Genomic DNA, 18,716 nt, shown 5'->3' on the forward strand with positions numbered 1-18,716 from the left:
ATAAGATACAGTATTATTACCTATAATCATCATGCTGTACAATAGATCCCTAGAAGTTGTTAAATCTTTTAACTATAAGTTTGTATCCATTTCCCCCACTGCACAACTCCTGGTAACCACCATGCTACTCTCTATTTCTCTGAGTTCAGCTTTTTAAGATTCCAAACATACTTGGTGTATAGTACTTATTTGCCTTTCTCTGTTTGATTTATTTCACCTAGCACAATGTCCTCAAGTTCCATCCATTTTATTGTAGATGGCAGTATTTCCTTCTTTCTCATGGCTGAATAACATCCCATTGCAGAAATGCATACCACATCACCTTTACTTGTTGATCCATTGATGGACACTAGGTTGCTTCCATATCTTGGCTTTAGTGAATAAGAAGTGTCATCATTTGACCATTAGTCTATTCTTCTTTTTGTTTTTGTTGTTCTGGTTCCTTTAACAATATCTGTTTGTCTACATTAATATTACAAATTAGAAAATTAAAATAACTGGATAATTAATTCTAAAGAACTTGTTAATGATAAAAAAGAAAAGGAAAGGAAACCATTCATGGATTGAGTTGGAGCTGGAAGTAAGTAGAGGCAGCTGGCAGGATGGGAGCCAGAGCTGAATTATGTAAACTAACCGTATTGTTTGTCCTAATTTTATATTTTATATTTTTACCCTTTGGATAAGAAGAAATAATCTTAATTCTATTTAGAGGCAGTGAATTCAGTTTGATATAATTTCATTTTCAAAGGTAGCCTAAGATGACAAGCACCAAAACAACTTTTTAAATATTTTCACTAAGAATATTATAAACTCAAAATTTTATTCTATAGTTTTTGATATATTGGAATTATGCCAAAATTAAAAACCTAACTTGACCAGCAACTTTTCCACCCATGGCTATAGAATAAGGCCATTCAGAAGATGTTATTTATTGAAAGAGATAAAGTTCAATGCTATTTATAATAATATCTGGCATCCAAAAAATATAGAGTTTCTTTGTGACTCATTAAGACAAAATAGAGACCAACTGTGCAGCTTATTATCAGATGTCCAGAATACTCTTAGAATGATGTAGACAAATGTTAAAAGCATTTAACATGCAATGAGTTTGCATACCTGCCTTATGCTCTTTGCATAGGAATATAGAGGGAATTCTATACATGCAATTTTGAGGCAGAGTCCCTTCATATGAACTCTAAATGATTTTTATTTGTAATAACCAAATGATAGCTCAATTTCTACTTTATTGTGTGGTTATTGGCTTGATTCTGACAGAGTGCAGGTTTTCTCCATTCACATATCCACTTTTATTTTTTTTAAGTTTTGTTTATTAATTGGATTCTTTTTTTACATGCTATAAATGTTTTTGTTTTTTGTTTTTTTCCTTCTAGATCAAATCCACACATTGATCAGTGTGACGTAACTAGAGCTAGTGCAGTGCTGGAGAATATTATGAGATTTAGCCTGGATATTAATCTGTCTTCTGGAAAATAGATTTCTGAAATGGCCAAATCATGCAGAAAACTGATATTTAATATTTATATGGGATTTTACTGTCCAACCATCATACCCAAAATATGCATTTGTTCTCAATTTTCAATGCCATCTATTGATCAGTTCAATAAGGGCCCTGGGGCTTAGTAGCCACCAACGGGGAACCATTTCTTTGGAATGAGCTAAGGTTCCCCAGCATGGTCATTACCCTTCACTATGATTGGTCCATCCAAATCTTACCTCCCTGGGCTTTATCACATATGAGAAGAATGATCAGAGATGCCACACTATATATCATCTTGCACAGCAAAGATCTTGAAATCATGAATATCATCCTTCGATCAGAGGAAGATTTGAGACACAGGAAACCAGGAAAAAAGCTGAATGTTTTGAGTTTTGCTGCTCATCAACAAATTGCACTTCTGGCTCTAGAGAAACTCATGGCTGATTTGAGTTAAGCTGCAGCCATTGACCTCTAGGCCAAGTCAGCCGGTGGTTTTGAAGGGTTTTATAAAAGCACATACAGAGCTTGTGGTGGTAAAACAAGGTAGGACATTGCTCTAGCTGTTTAGTCTCTTGTGATTACTTTCCTAATGGGTTACATCTTTTTGCCAGAAACACATTTCAGCAGTCATTTATGGAAAGCTCAGTAAACTGTGAAAAACTTGGAAGAAGCAGCAGCTCCATCATTTCTTAAGGAAATCTCGGTAAAGATGGGAACACAGAGTGCAGAAGCATAAACAGCTAGAGGGAGAATCACTAGAAGGAGACACCAGTATGTGACTGTAATAAGGTAAACATGTTTATGTGCTGGGGGGAGGATGGTGATGGATGGCACAGAAAGGTGAAATAGGGCAGGCTTCTCAAAGGAGGTGAGTCTTGATATGGGACTAGACAGAAATGCAATTTCTAAATGTCTAAATGAGATTTAGGTTGAGAGAGAAGAAGGAGAGTGTGTGTACATTGCCCAAGAAATGGCATGACTCAAATCCAGGAGGCAGGAACAAGTCTGGAGAATTGACAAATATAGTCAATTTGATCAGTTCATGGTTATTGAACACTACATGCTATATGCCAGGCACTGTTCTAGGCATGGAATGTGCAGTGGTGAGATATGTGGGAAGGGACAACCAGGACAAGAAAATAAATTAAACGGACAAGGTAAATGATAAGTGCTATGAAGGAAATAAAATAAGGTGCTAAAATAGAAAGAAAGGGTAGCTGGGGATTGGAACTAATTTATCTAAGTGGTCAGGAAAGTCCCTGCCAAGGAGTTGCATTTAAACTGAGAATAGTGTTTTTTTTAAAAAAAGGAAAAAATCATGAGGACATCTTTGGGTAGAGTATTTCCAGAAAAGGGAGCAAGAAGTACAAAGGGTCTGAGGTTTGACTGATTGACCAGCATGGCTTGAGGACAGTGACAATGGAGTAGAGAGTACAATAGAGAGTGACAATAGAGTAGAGAGGGGTCAGATCATAAAAGACTTTGAGCCTCTTGCAAGGAGTTTAGACTTTTACTCCAGTGCCATGGGGATTCATCAGGAGGTTCTGATCCGATGTATGCTCCATAAAGCTCAAGTGTATGTTAAGAATACATTATAGAGAGGGGGACGTAGAGGACAATAATCATTTAGGAGGTCATTGCAGTGGTAGAACCAAGAAATACGGGTAGCTTAAGCCAGGCTAGTGACCATGCTTCTGGAGTGAAGTGATGGAACTTGGCATTTGTCTTAGAGGGTGAAACAGAGAGAATTTGGTGATATATTAGTTATGTGAGATTAGAAAAAAAGAGGAATCAGTGGTGCTTCATGGTGGATGATTTGGTTGTCCAGGGCCAGGGTCCATCTGGGAGGGAAGAGGAGTCTAGTTTCAGTGCTTTCCCACCTTTTATCAGGGACATCCAATTGCCAGTTAGAAAAACCTAAATACAATGGCTTAACCACACAGAGAATCATTTTCCTCTTGCAACAAGAAGTCCAGAAACAGGACAGCTCAGGTATGTTACAGCAGTCTTCAGTGTTGTCCAGGACCCAAGCTTCTTCTACCTCTCTGCTCAGCACCCTTGGCATGTGGCCTTCCTCCCAATACAGAATTATTTCTGCACCTCTAGGCATCAAGTCCACATTGTAGGTGGGAAGAAGGGGGAAGGAAAGGGGGAGAAAAAGACAAAAAGAAACATTCCAACTGAGTGTAATTCCTTTTACAAAGTTTTCTCACCCAAATACTGACCAAGCCAGAATGAGTCATACTGCCCCACCAAGCTGCAAGGGAATGTGAAGAGGTGGTTCTTTTATCTGGACTCACTATCTTCCTGAGTAAAATCAGAATTCCATTGGAAGTGAAAAAGGAAAGTGAGTAGGTGACTTTAGCAATGTCTGCTACATATCACTTCTTTCCCACCTTAGGTGCTCATTACCCTCTGAGGATTCCTGTGACCACCCTCCCCCCTCCCCCCCCCCCCCACACTTCAAACCCGCCCGCAGTACACTTCGGACAGTCCTTCCCCAGGCCCAGGTCTTTGCCCATCCCCCTGGGGATTCTTCATTGCATCCTCAACTCTCATGGGTCTGTTCTCAGGCCAACATAGTATTGGGTAGGAACTTTGTCATCAATTTCTTCTCCCTGAGGTAACATGTGACCAGTAATGTTTTTTTTTTTTTCTTTTTTTCAAGTGACAAAGAGTCCACCCAAAGGAAATAGTTTTTAAGAATATCATTTTGAGGGGCGCCTGGGTGGCTTGGTCGGTTAAGCGTCCGACTTCGCTCAGGTCATGATCTCATGGTCCGTGAGTTCGAGCCCCGCGTCAGACTCTGTGCTGACCGCTCAGAGCCTGGAGCCTGTTTCAGATTCTGTGTCTCCCTCTCTCTCTGCCCCTCCCCTGTTCATGCTCTGTCTCTCTCTGTCTCAAAAATAAATAAACATTAAAAAAAATAAAAAAAAAAGAATATCATTTTGGGAGATGTGGGAAACTGGAGGGGGGATTTTTTTCAGTAAAGGTGGAGGACTTTTCAACATGTCTCACATAACTAACTTTAGGCTATTTCTGACTCTTCTTATGATTAATTGGTTCTCTTCATACTCAGTCCCCTAGTAGGTCTAACATGTAGGATGATTTTGCAGGACAATGTCAACAGACTCTTATGGATACCTTTCTCTCTCTCTCTCTCTCTCTCTCACTGTCTGTCTCACACACACAAGTACAACTTAACCTAAAATATAAAAATAATCTAGTCAACAATCATTCTTTGAGAAGCAATAAATTACTACTTCATATGCAGAGCTAAAACTAATGGTGCAAATAGCAGAAAAAATATTAGATTTTTTGCTTTCTCCATGTAGGCTTACTATAAACAAAATTTCACAATAGTGAAAATTATTCTAGGCGTGTGGAATTCCTTTACATGTGGTAGCTGCTACCAAATCCAAATAAGGCCCCAAGTTCCAAGCAAATCGTTTAGATCACCAGCCTCATCTTTCCAATCTGTATTGTAGATACAAAATAAATTGATTCACAATTATCCTGACAGCCCCTCTTTTTTCCCTCCGAGTCCTTCTTACTCTTTATCTAACCCTAGAGATTTTTTAATTCTTCCCTCCTTCTCCAATAAAAATCTGCTCTGCCAGTTTGTTTCTTAATGGAAGTTTAAAGTTCAAAGAATAAATCTATAATTCAATTTCAAGTATTATCAAGGTGATGAGGTATAGAGATTTGTCAGAATATCTATGTACCTATTATAGTCTGAGAACTGGAACTACTTTGCCAGCAAGCAGAGAGAGCTAGACATTTCTGGGAGTTAGGTCCCCCATGGGGTACAAATGGTACAAAGTATGAAAACTCAGCTCCTTGCCTTCAGTAGGGGAAAACTTAAAATGTATAGTTTCCATTCCAGAGCTTCTCCAGAGATCAGGCTGAAGCTGGACCCAACCTGGCTTTTTCCCCTACCCTGTCCTGCTTCCTTCACTCCTTACTGGTTTTCTGGAAGCATGTTTTTAATAAATCAGGGTCTGCTTTCTGAGAGCACAACCTAAGACATCACTCATATTCACAAGTATTCAAATCTCTGATTAAGGGCCCCTTAGGTTTAAAGACAGTGCTGAACTACTAATATCTTAGTTTTGGTGTCAAATTGATTGGGCATGCCCATGTCAGTTGTTTAGTGGCTAAGGATCCTGGTAGGGTCATTCAAATTCTCTGAGCCTCAATATCCTTGTCTACTATGAGTATGAAGGAGACCATGCAAGTAGAATGCCCAGCACTGTTCATTATTCATGATTGGCAGCTAGTAAACAAAATTTTACCCGTTTTATTTAAAAAGACAGCCTAGATTCACTAAAATTATAGTTTGGGAAGTTTTACAAGTCAAATATATCACCTCCAGGTTTGATAAGCTGTGTTCTGAAGGTATAGTTCATTATTTTCTTGGTTTCACTTGTATAATCTGTCTGGTGGCTTCTTCATTTCACAGAATAATTGCAGTAATGGATTTTGAGCCAACCCATTCACGGATTGGTTTTTCCTTGCTTTCATGAACCACTGTATGTATGTACATATATACATACATATATACATATATATATATATGTATATATATATATATATATATATATATATATATATATATAATTTATTGTCAAATTGGCTTCCATACAGCACCCAGTGCTCATCCCAACAGGTGCCCTCCTCAATAACCATCACCCACTTTCCCCTCTCCCCCACCGCCCGTCAACCCTCAGTTTGTTGTCAGTATTTAAGAGTCTCTTATGGTGTGCCTCCTTCCCTCTCTGTAACTCTTTTTTCCTCCTTCCCTCCCCCCCTGGTCTTCCGTTAAGTCTCTCAGGAGCCACATATGAGTGAAAACATATGGTATCTGTCTTTTCTCTGCCTGACTTATTTCACTTAGCATAATACTCTCCAGTTCCATCCACGTTGCTACAAATGGCCAGATTTCAATATTTCTCATTGCCAAGTAGTATTCCATTGTATATATAAACCACATCGTCTTTATCCATTTGTCAGTTGATGGCCATTTAGGCTCTTTCCATAATTTGGGTATTGTTGAGAGTGCTGCTATAAACATTGGGGTACAAGTGCCCCTATGCATCAGCACTCCTGTATCCCTTGGGTAAATTCCTAGCAGTGCTATTGCTGGGTCATTGGGTAGATCTATATTTAATTTTTTGAGGAAACTCCACTCTGTTTTCCAGAGTGGCTGCACCAATTTGCATTCCCACCAACAGTGCAAGAGGGTTCCCGTTTCTCCACATCTTCTCCGGCATCTATAGTCTCCTGATTTGTTCATTTTAGCACTCTGACCGGCATGAGGTGGTATCTCAGTGTGGTTTTGATTTGTATTTCCTTGATGAGGAGTGATGTTGAGCATCTTTTCATGTGCCTGTTGGCCATCTGGATGTCTTCTTTAGAAAAGTGTCTATTCATGTACTCTTCCCTTCTTCATTTCTTCACTGGATAATTTGTTTTTGGGGTGTGGAGTTTGGTGAGTTCTTTATAGATTTTGGATACTAGCCTTTTATCCGATATGTAATTTGCAAATATCTTTTCCTAGTCTCTCTGTTGCCTTTTAGTTTTGTTGGCTATTTCCTTTGCAGTGCAGAAGATTTTTATCTTGATGAGGTCCCAATAGTTCATTTTTGCTTTTAATTCCCTTGTCTTTGGAGATGTGTCAAGTAAGAAATTGCTGGGGCTGAGGTCAGAGAGGTTTTTCCCTGCTTTCTCCTCTAGGGTTTTGATGGTTTCCTGTCTCACATTCAGGTTCTTCACCTATTTTGAGTTTATTTTTGTGAATGATGTAAGAAAGTGGTCTAGTTTAATTCTTCTACATGTTGCTGTCCAGTTCCCCCAGCACCATTTGTTAAAGACACTGTCTTTTTTCCATTGGATATTCTTTTCTGCTTTGTCAAAGATTAGTTGGCCATATTTTTGTGGGTCCAATTCTGAAGTCTCTATTGTATTCCATTGGTCTATGTGGATGAACCACTGTTTAAAGCCAACTTTTCTCAAATAGTCCAGTGAAGAAATGGGCAGAAGACATGAATAGATAGTTTTCCAAAGAAGACATCCAGATGGCCAACAGACACATGTAAAGATGCTCGACATCACTCCTCATCAGGGAAATACAAATCAAAACCACACTGAGATACCACCTCACACAAGTCAGCTAAAATTAGCAACTCCGGAAACAACAGATGCTGGTGAGGATGTGGAGAAATGGGAAGCCTCTTGCACTGTTGGTGGGAATGCAAACTGGGGCAGCCATTCTGGAAAATAGAGTGGAGGTTCCTCAAAAAATTAAAAATAGAACTACCCTACGACTCAGAAATAGCACTGTTAGGAATTTATCCAAAAGATACAGGAGGGCTGATGCATAAGGGCACATGTACCCCAATGTTTATAGCAGCACTTTCAACAATAGCCAAACTATGGAAAGAGCCTAAATGTACATCAAGTGATGAATGGATAAAAAAGATAAGGTTTATACATACAATTGAATACTACTTGGCAATGAGAAAGAATGAAACCATGCCATTTGCAGGAACATGGATGGAACTGGAGGGTATTAAGCTAAGTGAAATAAGTCAGTTCAGGGAAAGACAGATATCATGTGTTTTCACTCATATGTGGAACTTGAGAAATTTAACGGAAGACCATGGGGGAAGAGAAGGGGAAAAAATAGTAACAGAGAAGATGGGAGGCAAACCATAACAGACTCTTAAATACAGAGAACAAACTGAGGGTTCTTGGTGGAGGGGCGGGAAGAGGGGGAAATGGGTGACAGACATTGAGGAGGGTACATGTTGGGATGAGCACTAGGTGTTGTATGTAAGTGATAAGTCATGGGAATCTACCCCCAAAACTAACAGCACACCGTATATACTGTATGTTAGCCAACTTGACAATAAATTACATTAAAAATTTAAATTAAAAAAATAAAACCAAGTTTTCAATCACGATAAGAAGAGAAAGAGGACACATATGCCAAAGGTATTGCCACTTTTGGAAACTTTGGGAGAATCATTCTTAAACTGAACCTTGGTCTTTGTTGCCTTTTTTTTTTTTTTAATATTTCTTGTTTCAAGATGTAAGCTATCAATTTGTTTTATCCGTCGACATATTATATAATAACCCCAATCCATCTAGAATTTAACATCATTCTCTTTAGGATGTTGTTATACCAGAAGCTTTTTTAAAAAAAGAAAAACAAAAACAAAAAAAAACAAAGTGATTTATGTTTTATTTGTATTCATATGAAAACAGCGTTCTTTTTAAATCTGTGTTACTTGGCCAATGATGACATTCAGAATCACCTAGAGCAGCACTTCTCAAACTTTAATGCTCCAATGAATCATTTGAGGATCTTGTTAAAATTTAGATTCTGATTCGGCTTTTGAGGTGAGGCTCAACATTCTGCCTTTTTAACAAGCTTCCAGGTGAGGCCACTGCTGCTGGTCCAGACATCACATCCTGAGTCAGAAGGATCTAGAGAACCCTGCCTGGACCCTACCCTAGAAATTCTGCTCTAATGGTCTGTGATGAAACTTAGAAATCCTTTTTTTTTTTTTTTAAGTTGTAAGTAGTTCTCAAAAATATGTATGAAAATTATTTACTGTAGTTATACAATATGTATAATTGTATTACTTATTGTAGTCATTTGTATTTAGTTGAAAGAGACGTTTGAACACTTCATTTGCACCAAAATTCAGAGACTCTGAAAGATAACGGCCGACTCTGAGCCTTATTTAAATTTCCTCACTAATGATGTGCTTGCCATTTGTGTTGTTGAGCAAAATATAAAATCTTTCCCAATGGCTGCTTGGAAAGTGAGACAAAAATAGAGGTCCTTCTGACAGTGCTTCAGCAAAATGAGCAGCCCAGAAGGAGCCAGGCCATCATAGGCCAGCAAGGAGCCCTACTCTGTTTTTCTCTCTGTCCTCCACAGTGACCGGCCTCTATGGCTGAAGAGGAGAAATGGTTCCGTAACACTAGACACTGAAATTCCCTAGATTTCTGCTTAATGCTGGTAAAAGTATTTGCTTTGAAATACTGGCAGAGCAGATCGAGGGGGACAAGTGACTACACTCCGCGTGACACATATCCTAGTTTTTCCCTGATCACACAGACAGCAATTTAATTTGTCTACTCATTTCCACTTAAAAATGATCCTCTGCTTGAACTTCAAGTGTGTTTTCTAACTGAATGTTCATTTAAGGCCAGGTCAGTCTCTTTCCTGGCAGCTTTTTGATTAAGGTCATTTTTCATATGAATAATCATGGAGGGTAAAGTAAAAATATAGTTATTAAAGCCTTTTAATTAACATGCGATGCAAGTATAATTGCCATTTCATTCTATTAAAATTAATTTTTTTTATCCTTAGAAACCTCCACCAACTTCTCATTTTTAAGACACATAAGTCAATGTTTCAAAAATATTTTATGCAATCCTTGAATATCTGCATTGCCTCAAGTGACTTGTGCAGTTGTCTGGATCATGACTTTCCCAGAAAATACTGGCTTAACTTTCTGCTTCTCTCTTACATGTCCAACCCAGACTTTCATGGTTGACCAAAAAAGGACAACCAAATTAATGCTACAATCTTACTATCTGCATAATAACTGCAGCAATTAAGTGGGTTCTAGGAAGAAGCAACACATGCTAAATTCTCAATCTGTTTAGTTAAGAATACAAGATTCAAGGGAAATGACGTAGCTGGCCAAGCACTAGTAGAGGCAGCATATCTTTTGGGCATTTCTTTGTCCCCTTCATTCCTTAAAGGAACACACACTTGCTGGTGACACTTGCTATGCAGGAAAAGTTCTGCCAAAATTGAGAAAGCAGCTAAATTCTTGTCTACCAACAAGTGTTCTGTACTTGGAACTTACATCACCAGTCCTGGAAGAACTTACACTCATACCCCATACACTTCCATTTAAGGCAATGTTAATCTGCATGGGTTCTTCCAGGTTTGTGAACAAAACAGCCTTCATGGGCCACATTTTCATCTGGGGGGAGAAATCAGAGGGAATGCCCCTCTGTCTCTTAGCCATTTGCACCACAGTGTCTAGTGTCACAGTCTTTCACTCCCTCATAGTCTACAGCCTTGCCTCCCTCTCCTCTCCTGGCTCTAGCACACTTCACTGAATGACTTTTTTACTGAGTTTGGTCGTAAGACTACAGTCATAATGCCCTCTCCCCAGCCCCTACCATGATCCTAACCTCTGTTAGAAGTATGTGCTCATAGAATTCTGGTTGAATCAGACTCCTTAAAAAAGAGATCGTTGTTCTGCAAAATTAACTTGTAGGGTAGAAGCAAAAATTACAGTCCTGTATATACTGCTACCTTCCTTAGAGTGCGTGGCCAATGTCATATGCTTTATTAAAACTGAAGGACTCATTTTTTTAAAATAGAATTCTGTAGAATTAAATAGCACAAACATTTTTCTTTTAAGTAGGCTAGGCAGTTTCTGGTAATACTTCAAGCTATTTTGTCTCGCCAAAGCAAACTGCAATCTTATCCAAACAGATAAAACATGCTTAACAAGCCCTGGTTAGTGCTGTCAAAAGCCAGATGCCTTGAAAGGGGTGTTAGGAGGGGAAAGCTGGTCTAAGAGTTATTACCAATTTAAAGAAAGTAGAATTTTCAGATTACTGGACCTGTATCCATTCCATATTTTGGATCATTGTACCATGGTGGAGACCATCTCTGGGACAAGCCATCCGGAGAAAATAAAGATAGAATTTGGTAATTACTCAGTGAATTTGATAGATGTGGCTGACCAGTCTGTAGGCTGAAAACTTCTTACTTCCTCTGTAGATAGGCAGAAGCTTAAATTACTAATGACCTCCTTGGCCTGCCTGCTTTCATTGCTGAATCAATGAAGCAAAGATAAAATAAGACTATGACTCAAGCTGTCACACAGCGAGTGAAAGAATGAGCAATGTCTTCGGAGTCACACGGTCACATCCACACCTTGGTCTTGCTGTGGAACTAACCGTTGTGATCTTGGGCAATTCGGTTAACATTTTGGAGACTCTGTTTCCTCACCTGTGAAATAACACCTACCTCACACATAAATAATAAGAGGATTAAAAGATAATGAAAAGTATGCCACTCAGTTTTGTTTCCCATTTCCTTCTGCAACAGAGATTTATTTATCATACAACAAACAAAGGGCAAGGAGACATTCTTTGATATTTTTGCTTAGCAGTGCAGAACTTGAATTTATGCTGGTGTTGGAGATTACTGCCTTTCAAGGAAGTAGAAACATCAAAAATGTTTTTATTTTTTCAAGCAACAAAGTAAGATTTGGCATTATTTTCGGATCCCAAAAGTAATACATTGTGTCTTCAAGGAAGTCCAACGATAAAAGAAATAAAGGGAAGAGAGGTCAGAGAATAGTATGATGGTCCATTGATCTCCTATAATGGCATCAAGTATCCTTCAAAGCATCAGGACCTTCCTCTAAGTTACCTGGCTTAAGTCATAGACATTGTAAAATACTCTGGTTTACAAATACTATTTTTTTCCCCTTCATGTAAGTTAAGATGATTGAACTAAAGGAGGCCTCTTAGAAGATCATTTTGAAACTACGGTAAAAATGAGGACATATCTTATAGCCTACGTAGTTTGTGATTTCAACTCTGTGAGTGGCACAACCTCGTCAGGGGTCAAGGTAAGACTGAGTTCTAATTTTATACACTGTCCTGACAGCAATGAGTTTTTCTTTACTTTCTTAAGCTTTCTCCCTTATTATCAAAATATTATGCTTGTTTCACAAAATAGAGATAGGAAAAAAATAAATAAGTTACTCATAATCCCATGATCAAGATACAATTACTGTTAATATTAGTGTAAGCCTTCCAAATATTTTCTGTATGTATGTCAGTATACAAGAGTGTATACAGTAGTTGAATATACCTATGATTTACAAAATAATGTTTAAGATTATTTAACTCCTTTTTCACCTTAGTATGCCATAACAATTGAATGCTATTAAATATTTTTCTATAATATTACATTAATAATTACTTAGTATTATACTGCATGGAAGTACCAACAAAATTTTAATCAGCATCTTATTTTAAGACATTCAGATTGTTTTAAATTGTTTTCTATAACTTTTTTCCTTAATGAGAGGAAGAATTCATACTTTTTACAGTCTTCATTATTTTCACAAATTTATAATATCCAACGATTATCTTAAAGAATTTTGCAAATATTGGGGCACCTGGGTGACTTGGTCAGTTAAGCGTCCGACTTCGGCTCGGGTCATGATCTCACGGTCCGTGAGTTTGAGCCCCGCGTCGGGCTCTGTGCTGACAGCTCGGAGCCTGGGGCCTGTTTCGGATTCTGTGTCTCCCTCTCTCTCTGCTCCTCCCCTGTTCATGCTCTGTCTCTCTCTGTCTCAAAAATAAATAAACGTTAAAAAAAAATTAAAAAAAAAAAGAATTTTGCAAATATCAGTAGAGCCATCATGATCACCATCATCATCATCATTGCCATCATCATCATCATCATCTCCTTACCCTGAGGCACCAAATGTAGACATAAAAACATTCAAAGAACCATGAAATATGCCTATGAAAAACATCTATAAAATGGCTATTTCAATTTATACACATATTATAACTACAGATGTGTAGATGTATATTATGAGCGATGCATCTCCATACATAACACAGTGTCTCTGCACACAGATACAGGTGTGCATAGATATACATATATGAGAGTTCAGATGGCAGTTTACTTCAAGAGGGCAAGTTCCATTCAGCTTCCTAGGTTTCACATCCCAGCTCTACAGTTTTCTACATGGGTAACTTGGAGCAAGTTACTTAATTTCCATGTGTTTCCATCTTTTCATAAGGTTGCTGAGAGGATTAAATTAGATTTCACATGTACACATTTAGCACTGTGTCTGATAAGGCACCAAAAAATGGTAACTATAAATACATCCTTTCTATAAAAGTTCCAAGGGACTTTAGGTAATTCAGAGCGTGAAAGCAGATCATGAAATGAAAGTGGCGCCATACTTGAAACCCAATAAAAGTGGAATATAATTGTAATTTTTCCACTTAATGACTATTTACTTTGGGGGAGTCAATGAACATATTTGGGCATTTTTGAGTTTAAAGTAAACTAGATGGGGAGGTGGATCCAGTAACTTCTTGAAGGCTTTCCACCTTATAGACCTATATTTTATTTGACTTGTGCTGGTAGTCATAACTCTGGAAGGCTAGCACTGAAGTACTAGAATGCGTGATAGTGATGAGCTAAAGTGGGATCTCATGATATGATTCATTAATAAAGCTTGAAATTTAAAGATAAGCACCTAGGGAATGGATTTATAACAGGAGACACAAGGTTGTTTATTATTTTTAAGACCGACTTTTGCTGTAACACTTTTTGGAACATCTTATCACCTATTAATAGCATGCTTAATTGTATCACAATAATTTCTTTAAAATGCAGTCTACCATCCAGATGGCCAACCGACACATGAAAAAATGCTCAATGTCACTCATCATTAGGGGAATACAAATCAAAACCACCATGAAATACCACCTCACACTTGTCAGAATGGTTAACATTAACAACTCAGGCAACAACAGATGTTGGCCAGGATGCAGAAAAAGAGGGTCTCTATTGCAATGCTGGTGAGAATGCAAACTGGTGCAGCCACTCTGGAAGACAGTATGGAGGTTCCTCAAAAAATTAAAAATAGAACTATCCTATGACCCAGCAATTGCTCTCCTAGGTATTTATCCAAGGGATACACACGCTGTTTTGAAGGGGCTCATGCACCCCAATGTTTATAGTAGCGTTAGCCACAATAGCCTAAGTGTGGAAAGAGCCCAAATGTCAATCAATGGATGAATGAATAAAGAAGATGTGGTATATATATACAATGGAGTATTACTCGGCAACCAAAAAGAATGAAATCTTGCCATTTGCAACTATGTGGTTGGAACTAGACGGTAAGTCAGTCAGAGAAAGACAAATATATGACTTCACTCATATGAGGACTTTAAGATACAAAACAGATGAACATAAGGGAAGGGAAACAAAAATAATATAAAAACAGGGAGGGGGACAAAACATAAGAGACTCTTAAATATGAAGAACAAACAGAGGGTTGCTGGAGGGGTTGAGGGAAGAAGGATGGACTAAATGGGTAAGGGGCATTAAGGAATCTACTCCTGAAATCATTGTTGCACTATATGCTAACTAACTTGGATGTAAATTTAAAAAATAAATTAAATAAAGAAAAAGAAAAAGAAAAAAATAAAATATCCAGGCACTGGAATAATAAAAACAAACAAACAAAAAATGCAGCCAACCTTTCTTTGAGTGAGGGCTGTTAGGAATGGAATCGTGCTAAGGATTTGTGACATTCAAAAACTACTTCTGATCAACATTTCCAGGTGTCTGTCTACACATCCGCAGGCAAATGGAGTAAAAAACATTATGCCTTGGAAGCATCATTAAAGCTCCTTGATTTTTATGAACATTACTTTGGTATCAACTATCCACTCCCCAAACTGGGTAGGTTCAAATTCCATGTCATTGTCTTTACTTTTGCTTATAGACCTTGCTTTGATTTCTTTCTGTATATATGATTTAAATGAGTTACTGAAGGGGTTCGGTTAGCCCAGGAAGCAATAATTTGTACCTCAAAGATGGTTCTTGACTGTAGAAAATAAAGTATTTATGAGAAGTTCAACTAGTGTGAATCATTTTTTATTCTTTTATCAGGTTCCTGTTAAAATAGCTGCATTGGGGGTGTCTGAGGGGCTCACTCGGTTGGGCATCCAACTTAGGCTCAAGTCATGATCTCACTGTTCATAGTTTGAGCCCCACATCAGGCTCTGTGGTGACAGCTCAGAGCCTGGAGCCTGCTTTGGATTCTGTGTCTCCCTCTCTCTCTGGCCCTCTCCTGCTTGTGCTCTCTCTCAAAAATAAATAAACATTAAAAAAAATTAAAATAGCTGCATTGTATATTAGATTTAACTGGATGAATTTTCCAGGGGCACCTAGGTGGCTCAGCTGGTTAAGCAGACTACCTTGGTTTTGTCTCAGGTCATGATCTCATGGTTCATTGGTGAGATGGAGCCCCATGACGGGCACTGTGCTGACAGCACGGTGCCTGCTTGGGATTTCTCTCTCCGTCTCTCACTGCCCCTCCCAGCTTACTCTCTCTCTTTCTCAAAAATACATAAATAAATAAATAAATAAATAAGTAAACAAACAAATAAATAAACATAAAAAATAATAACTGGATGAATTTTTCAGAGCACACAACTTTTTTCTGTACCATATTTGTGTAACACCAGTAACCTTTTTAAACATTTTTTATTATGTTTATTTATTCTGAGAGAGAGAGAGAGAGAGAGAGCACAAGTGGGAGAGGGGCAGAGAGAAAGAGAGACAGAATCCAAAGCAGGCTCCAGACTCTGAGCTGCCAGCACAGAGCCCGACACGGAGCTCGAACTCATGAGTATGAGATCATGACCTGAGCCGAAGTCGGATGCTCAACCGACTGAGCCACTCAGGCGTCCCCACCAGCAACCTTCTTCAGAGTTGCCAAAGATTTATGTAAACTGCTGAAAATTGTCTCTCCAGCTGTTTATAGTGCATTTGCGTTTGGAAGATAAGAATGTGACACAGGTTAAAAAAAAAAACTTGGAGGAAATAGATAATTTGAATGTGCTAGTAGTAGATCTTTATATAGGAAGATACACATAGTCTATCTTGGATTAATTTTCTATCTTAAAAAATAGAAGTTATGATTTTAATAATGTTGCAGAACATATCAAACCATGACTTAAGTTTTATAACATATGTAGATCAGTTTTTAGAATTTCTGACAGTGACAAAACTTTTTCTTTTTCCCTTGGGGACATTAAAGCATACTCCTTAGCATGTCTTTGCTCCCTTTTACTCCAAACTCTGTGCAGTTTTTTCTTTTTTTTTTTTAAAGTTTATTTATTTTTGAGAGAGAGGAAGACAGACAGAGCATGAGTGGGGGAGGGGCAGAGAGAGAGAGGGAGACACAGAATCCAAAGCAGGCTCCAGGCTCTGAGTTGTCAGCACAGATCCTGATGCGGGGTTTGAACTCAAGAACTGTGAGATCATGACCTGAGCCGAAGTCAGATGCTTAACTGACTGAGCCACCCAGGCGCCCCTGTGCAGTTTTTTCTTAGAGGAGGTAAAAGGGACCATAAAAAGCCACCTCCAAGAGTTTATTCCTCTAGTTCCTGAGTCTCACTGCATTATTACAGTGCCGGTGTTATATACAGATATACTAAATTTACCTGTAATCATTTACTGTCCTTATATCAAAAGTCAAGGAAAGATCTGATAACAACCATCAACAATCTTACACTGTTCTTGAAAAATGTAGCCTTGAAAATTATATGAAATGCATTTAAAAAATAACTGAAAAGAAGCATGTAGTTTAGGAAAAATCAAACTAGATATAAGTATCTCTAATGACTATGGGAAGTAATCCAATATAAAATCATCAGTGCAATTTACAAAAGGAATTATTCCACATTTGAAGTGCTAATGAATACTAATCTTTACTGGTGCTGATTTGTTTTTGATTGTCTTAGAAATATTTGTTTCCATCCACTAGTATTAACCTGTATTAATTCCAGACAATATAATTACAAGCCAAGTGACTTGGTTTATTTCAAACTTTAAAAAAGTACCTTTCTTTTTAACCAAACAGTACTTTTTCTGACCTACATGAAATTGATGCCAAATGATATACATGTACACATACACAGATACAATATAAATTAATATACATTATACCTGAGTTGCTTAAAGATTATTAAATTTGACTTTATTTCCTCAAGACTTTGTTAAGAAGTACAGGAAACATCAGGGTACCTGGGTGGCTCAGTTGGTTAAGTGTTCAACTCTTGATTTTGGCTCAGATCATGATCTCACAATTCGTTAGTTCAAGCTCTACACTTCTGTCTCTCCCTCGCTCTCTGCCCCTTCCCCACTGGCACGCGTGCTGTCTCTCTCTCTCTTAAAATAAATAAAAAATAAACTTAAAAAAAAGTAGAGGAAATATCAATGTTGAAAAGGAAATTGAGGTCAGAAATAATTGATAGCCACAGCTTTCTTCCTCTACTGCCTTGGAAGGACATTTGCTCTTAATAGAGGCTATATGTTCTTGAAATACCAATTAAAATACTGACCATAGAGATTGCTTTTAAAACACATTTTCCTGAAATTACAATCCTATGTCTCTTTTATAGAAATGAGTTCATTATATGTCTTGATGAATCTCAAACATATTGGAAATTATTTGATACCTTTCAAAGTTTTTGACTAGTCTTAATATAAAATACAATATGAGTGTTTTTAAATAAATCATTTTCTTAGCAGTAATGCACCCAAGGTATTTTCAGAATTTAGCACATGTCAATAGGTTACTTCAGCTACAACCAAAACCATATTGATAGAATTAACGCTGCTTAATAATGGGTACTGATTATTTTCAGTGCAACTACAAGATACCATGTCAATGTTACGATGGTCTTAAAGTTTTCAGAAAGTCTGCTTATACATTAAAGGATCACAATGTATTTGAGGAGGAAGCAAATTCCATTTCTGGTGCAGAAGCCATAATGATCAAATATGGTTGTTCTTATTTCTTAGATCTAGTTGCCATTCCTGACTTTGAATCTGGAGCCATGGAAAATTGGGGCCTCATCACACATCAAAAACATCACTGCTCTTTGATCCCAAGACCTCTTCTGCTTCTGATAGACTGTGGGTCACCAAAGTCATAGCCCATGAACTAGCACACCAGGTACCTAACACTCATGACATTCTTTTACTATCAGGCCAAAAAAAGCATTGTTTCAGACACCAGCTGTCTTCCTGAAACAACATAAAATTATATCATTTTACCTTTAGAGAGGACTTTGAAGACTCTCAAACCAAACATATATGTCAAACAGCAGAGTTCTCAATCTCTAGACTATGAGACTCACAAAGGAGTGTTGTCACAAGAGAAGTGGCCACTGTGTCCTCTAAAACTCTTCATGACAAAGCCTTCAAATATCTTTTACTAAAGAAGGTAGGGACTAAGCCGATATATGGGGCACAGAATTAGAAACTCTACAAATAGAAATTTCTATTAAAAATATTTCTCCTTAGTACCATGGCATTCCAATCTAGGGCAAAATA

The 18,716-nt window shown here is 37.8% G+C and overlaps 2 protein-coding genes across 2 annotated transcripts in view; one reads left to right on the forward strand and one right to left on the reverse strand.

Annotated features, from left to right (window-relative positions):
• Nucleotides 1-11,279, reverse strand: part of ERAP1 (endoplasmic reticulum aminopeptidase 1) — a 129,561-nt gene extending 118,282 nt beyond the window's left edge. The window contains exon 1 of the mRNA XM_045498840.1: nt 11,162-11,279. The gene's annotated coding sequence lies outside the window, so the exon portion shown is untranslated. The remainder of the gene's footprint in view (nt 1-11,161) is intronic.
• Nucleotides 1,282-18,716, forward strand: part of ERAP2 (endoplasmic reticulum aminopeptidase 2) — a 41,029-nt gene continuing 23,594 nt past the window's right edge. Inside the window, 11 exon segments of the mRNA XM_045446137.1 lie at nt 1,282-1,636; nt 1,639-1,713; nt 1,716-1,761; nt 1,763-2,041; nt 5,961-6,000; nt 6,002-6,030; nt 9,720-9,724; nt 12,068-12,180; nt 14,930-15,050; nt 18,183-18,242; nt 18,245-18,336. Of these exon segments, the coding sequence (XP_045302093.1) occupies nt 1,504-1,636; nt 1,639-1,713; nt 1,716-1,761; nt 1,763-2,041; nt 5,961-6,000; nt 6,002-6,030; nt 9,720-9,724; nt 12,068-12,180; nt 14,930-15,050; nt 18,183-18,242; nt 18,245-18,336 (993 nt within the window). The 5' untranslated portion in view covers nt 1,282-1,503.

This window comes from Leopardus geoffroyi, chromosome A1 (assembly GCF_018350155.1).
Source record: "Leopardus geoffroyi isolate Oge1 chromosome A1, O.geoffroyi_Oge1_pat1.0, whole genome shotgun sequence".
NCBI lineage: Eukaryota > Metazoa > Chordata > Mammalia > Carnivora > Felidae > Leopardus > Leopardus geoffroyi.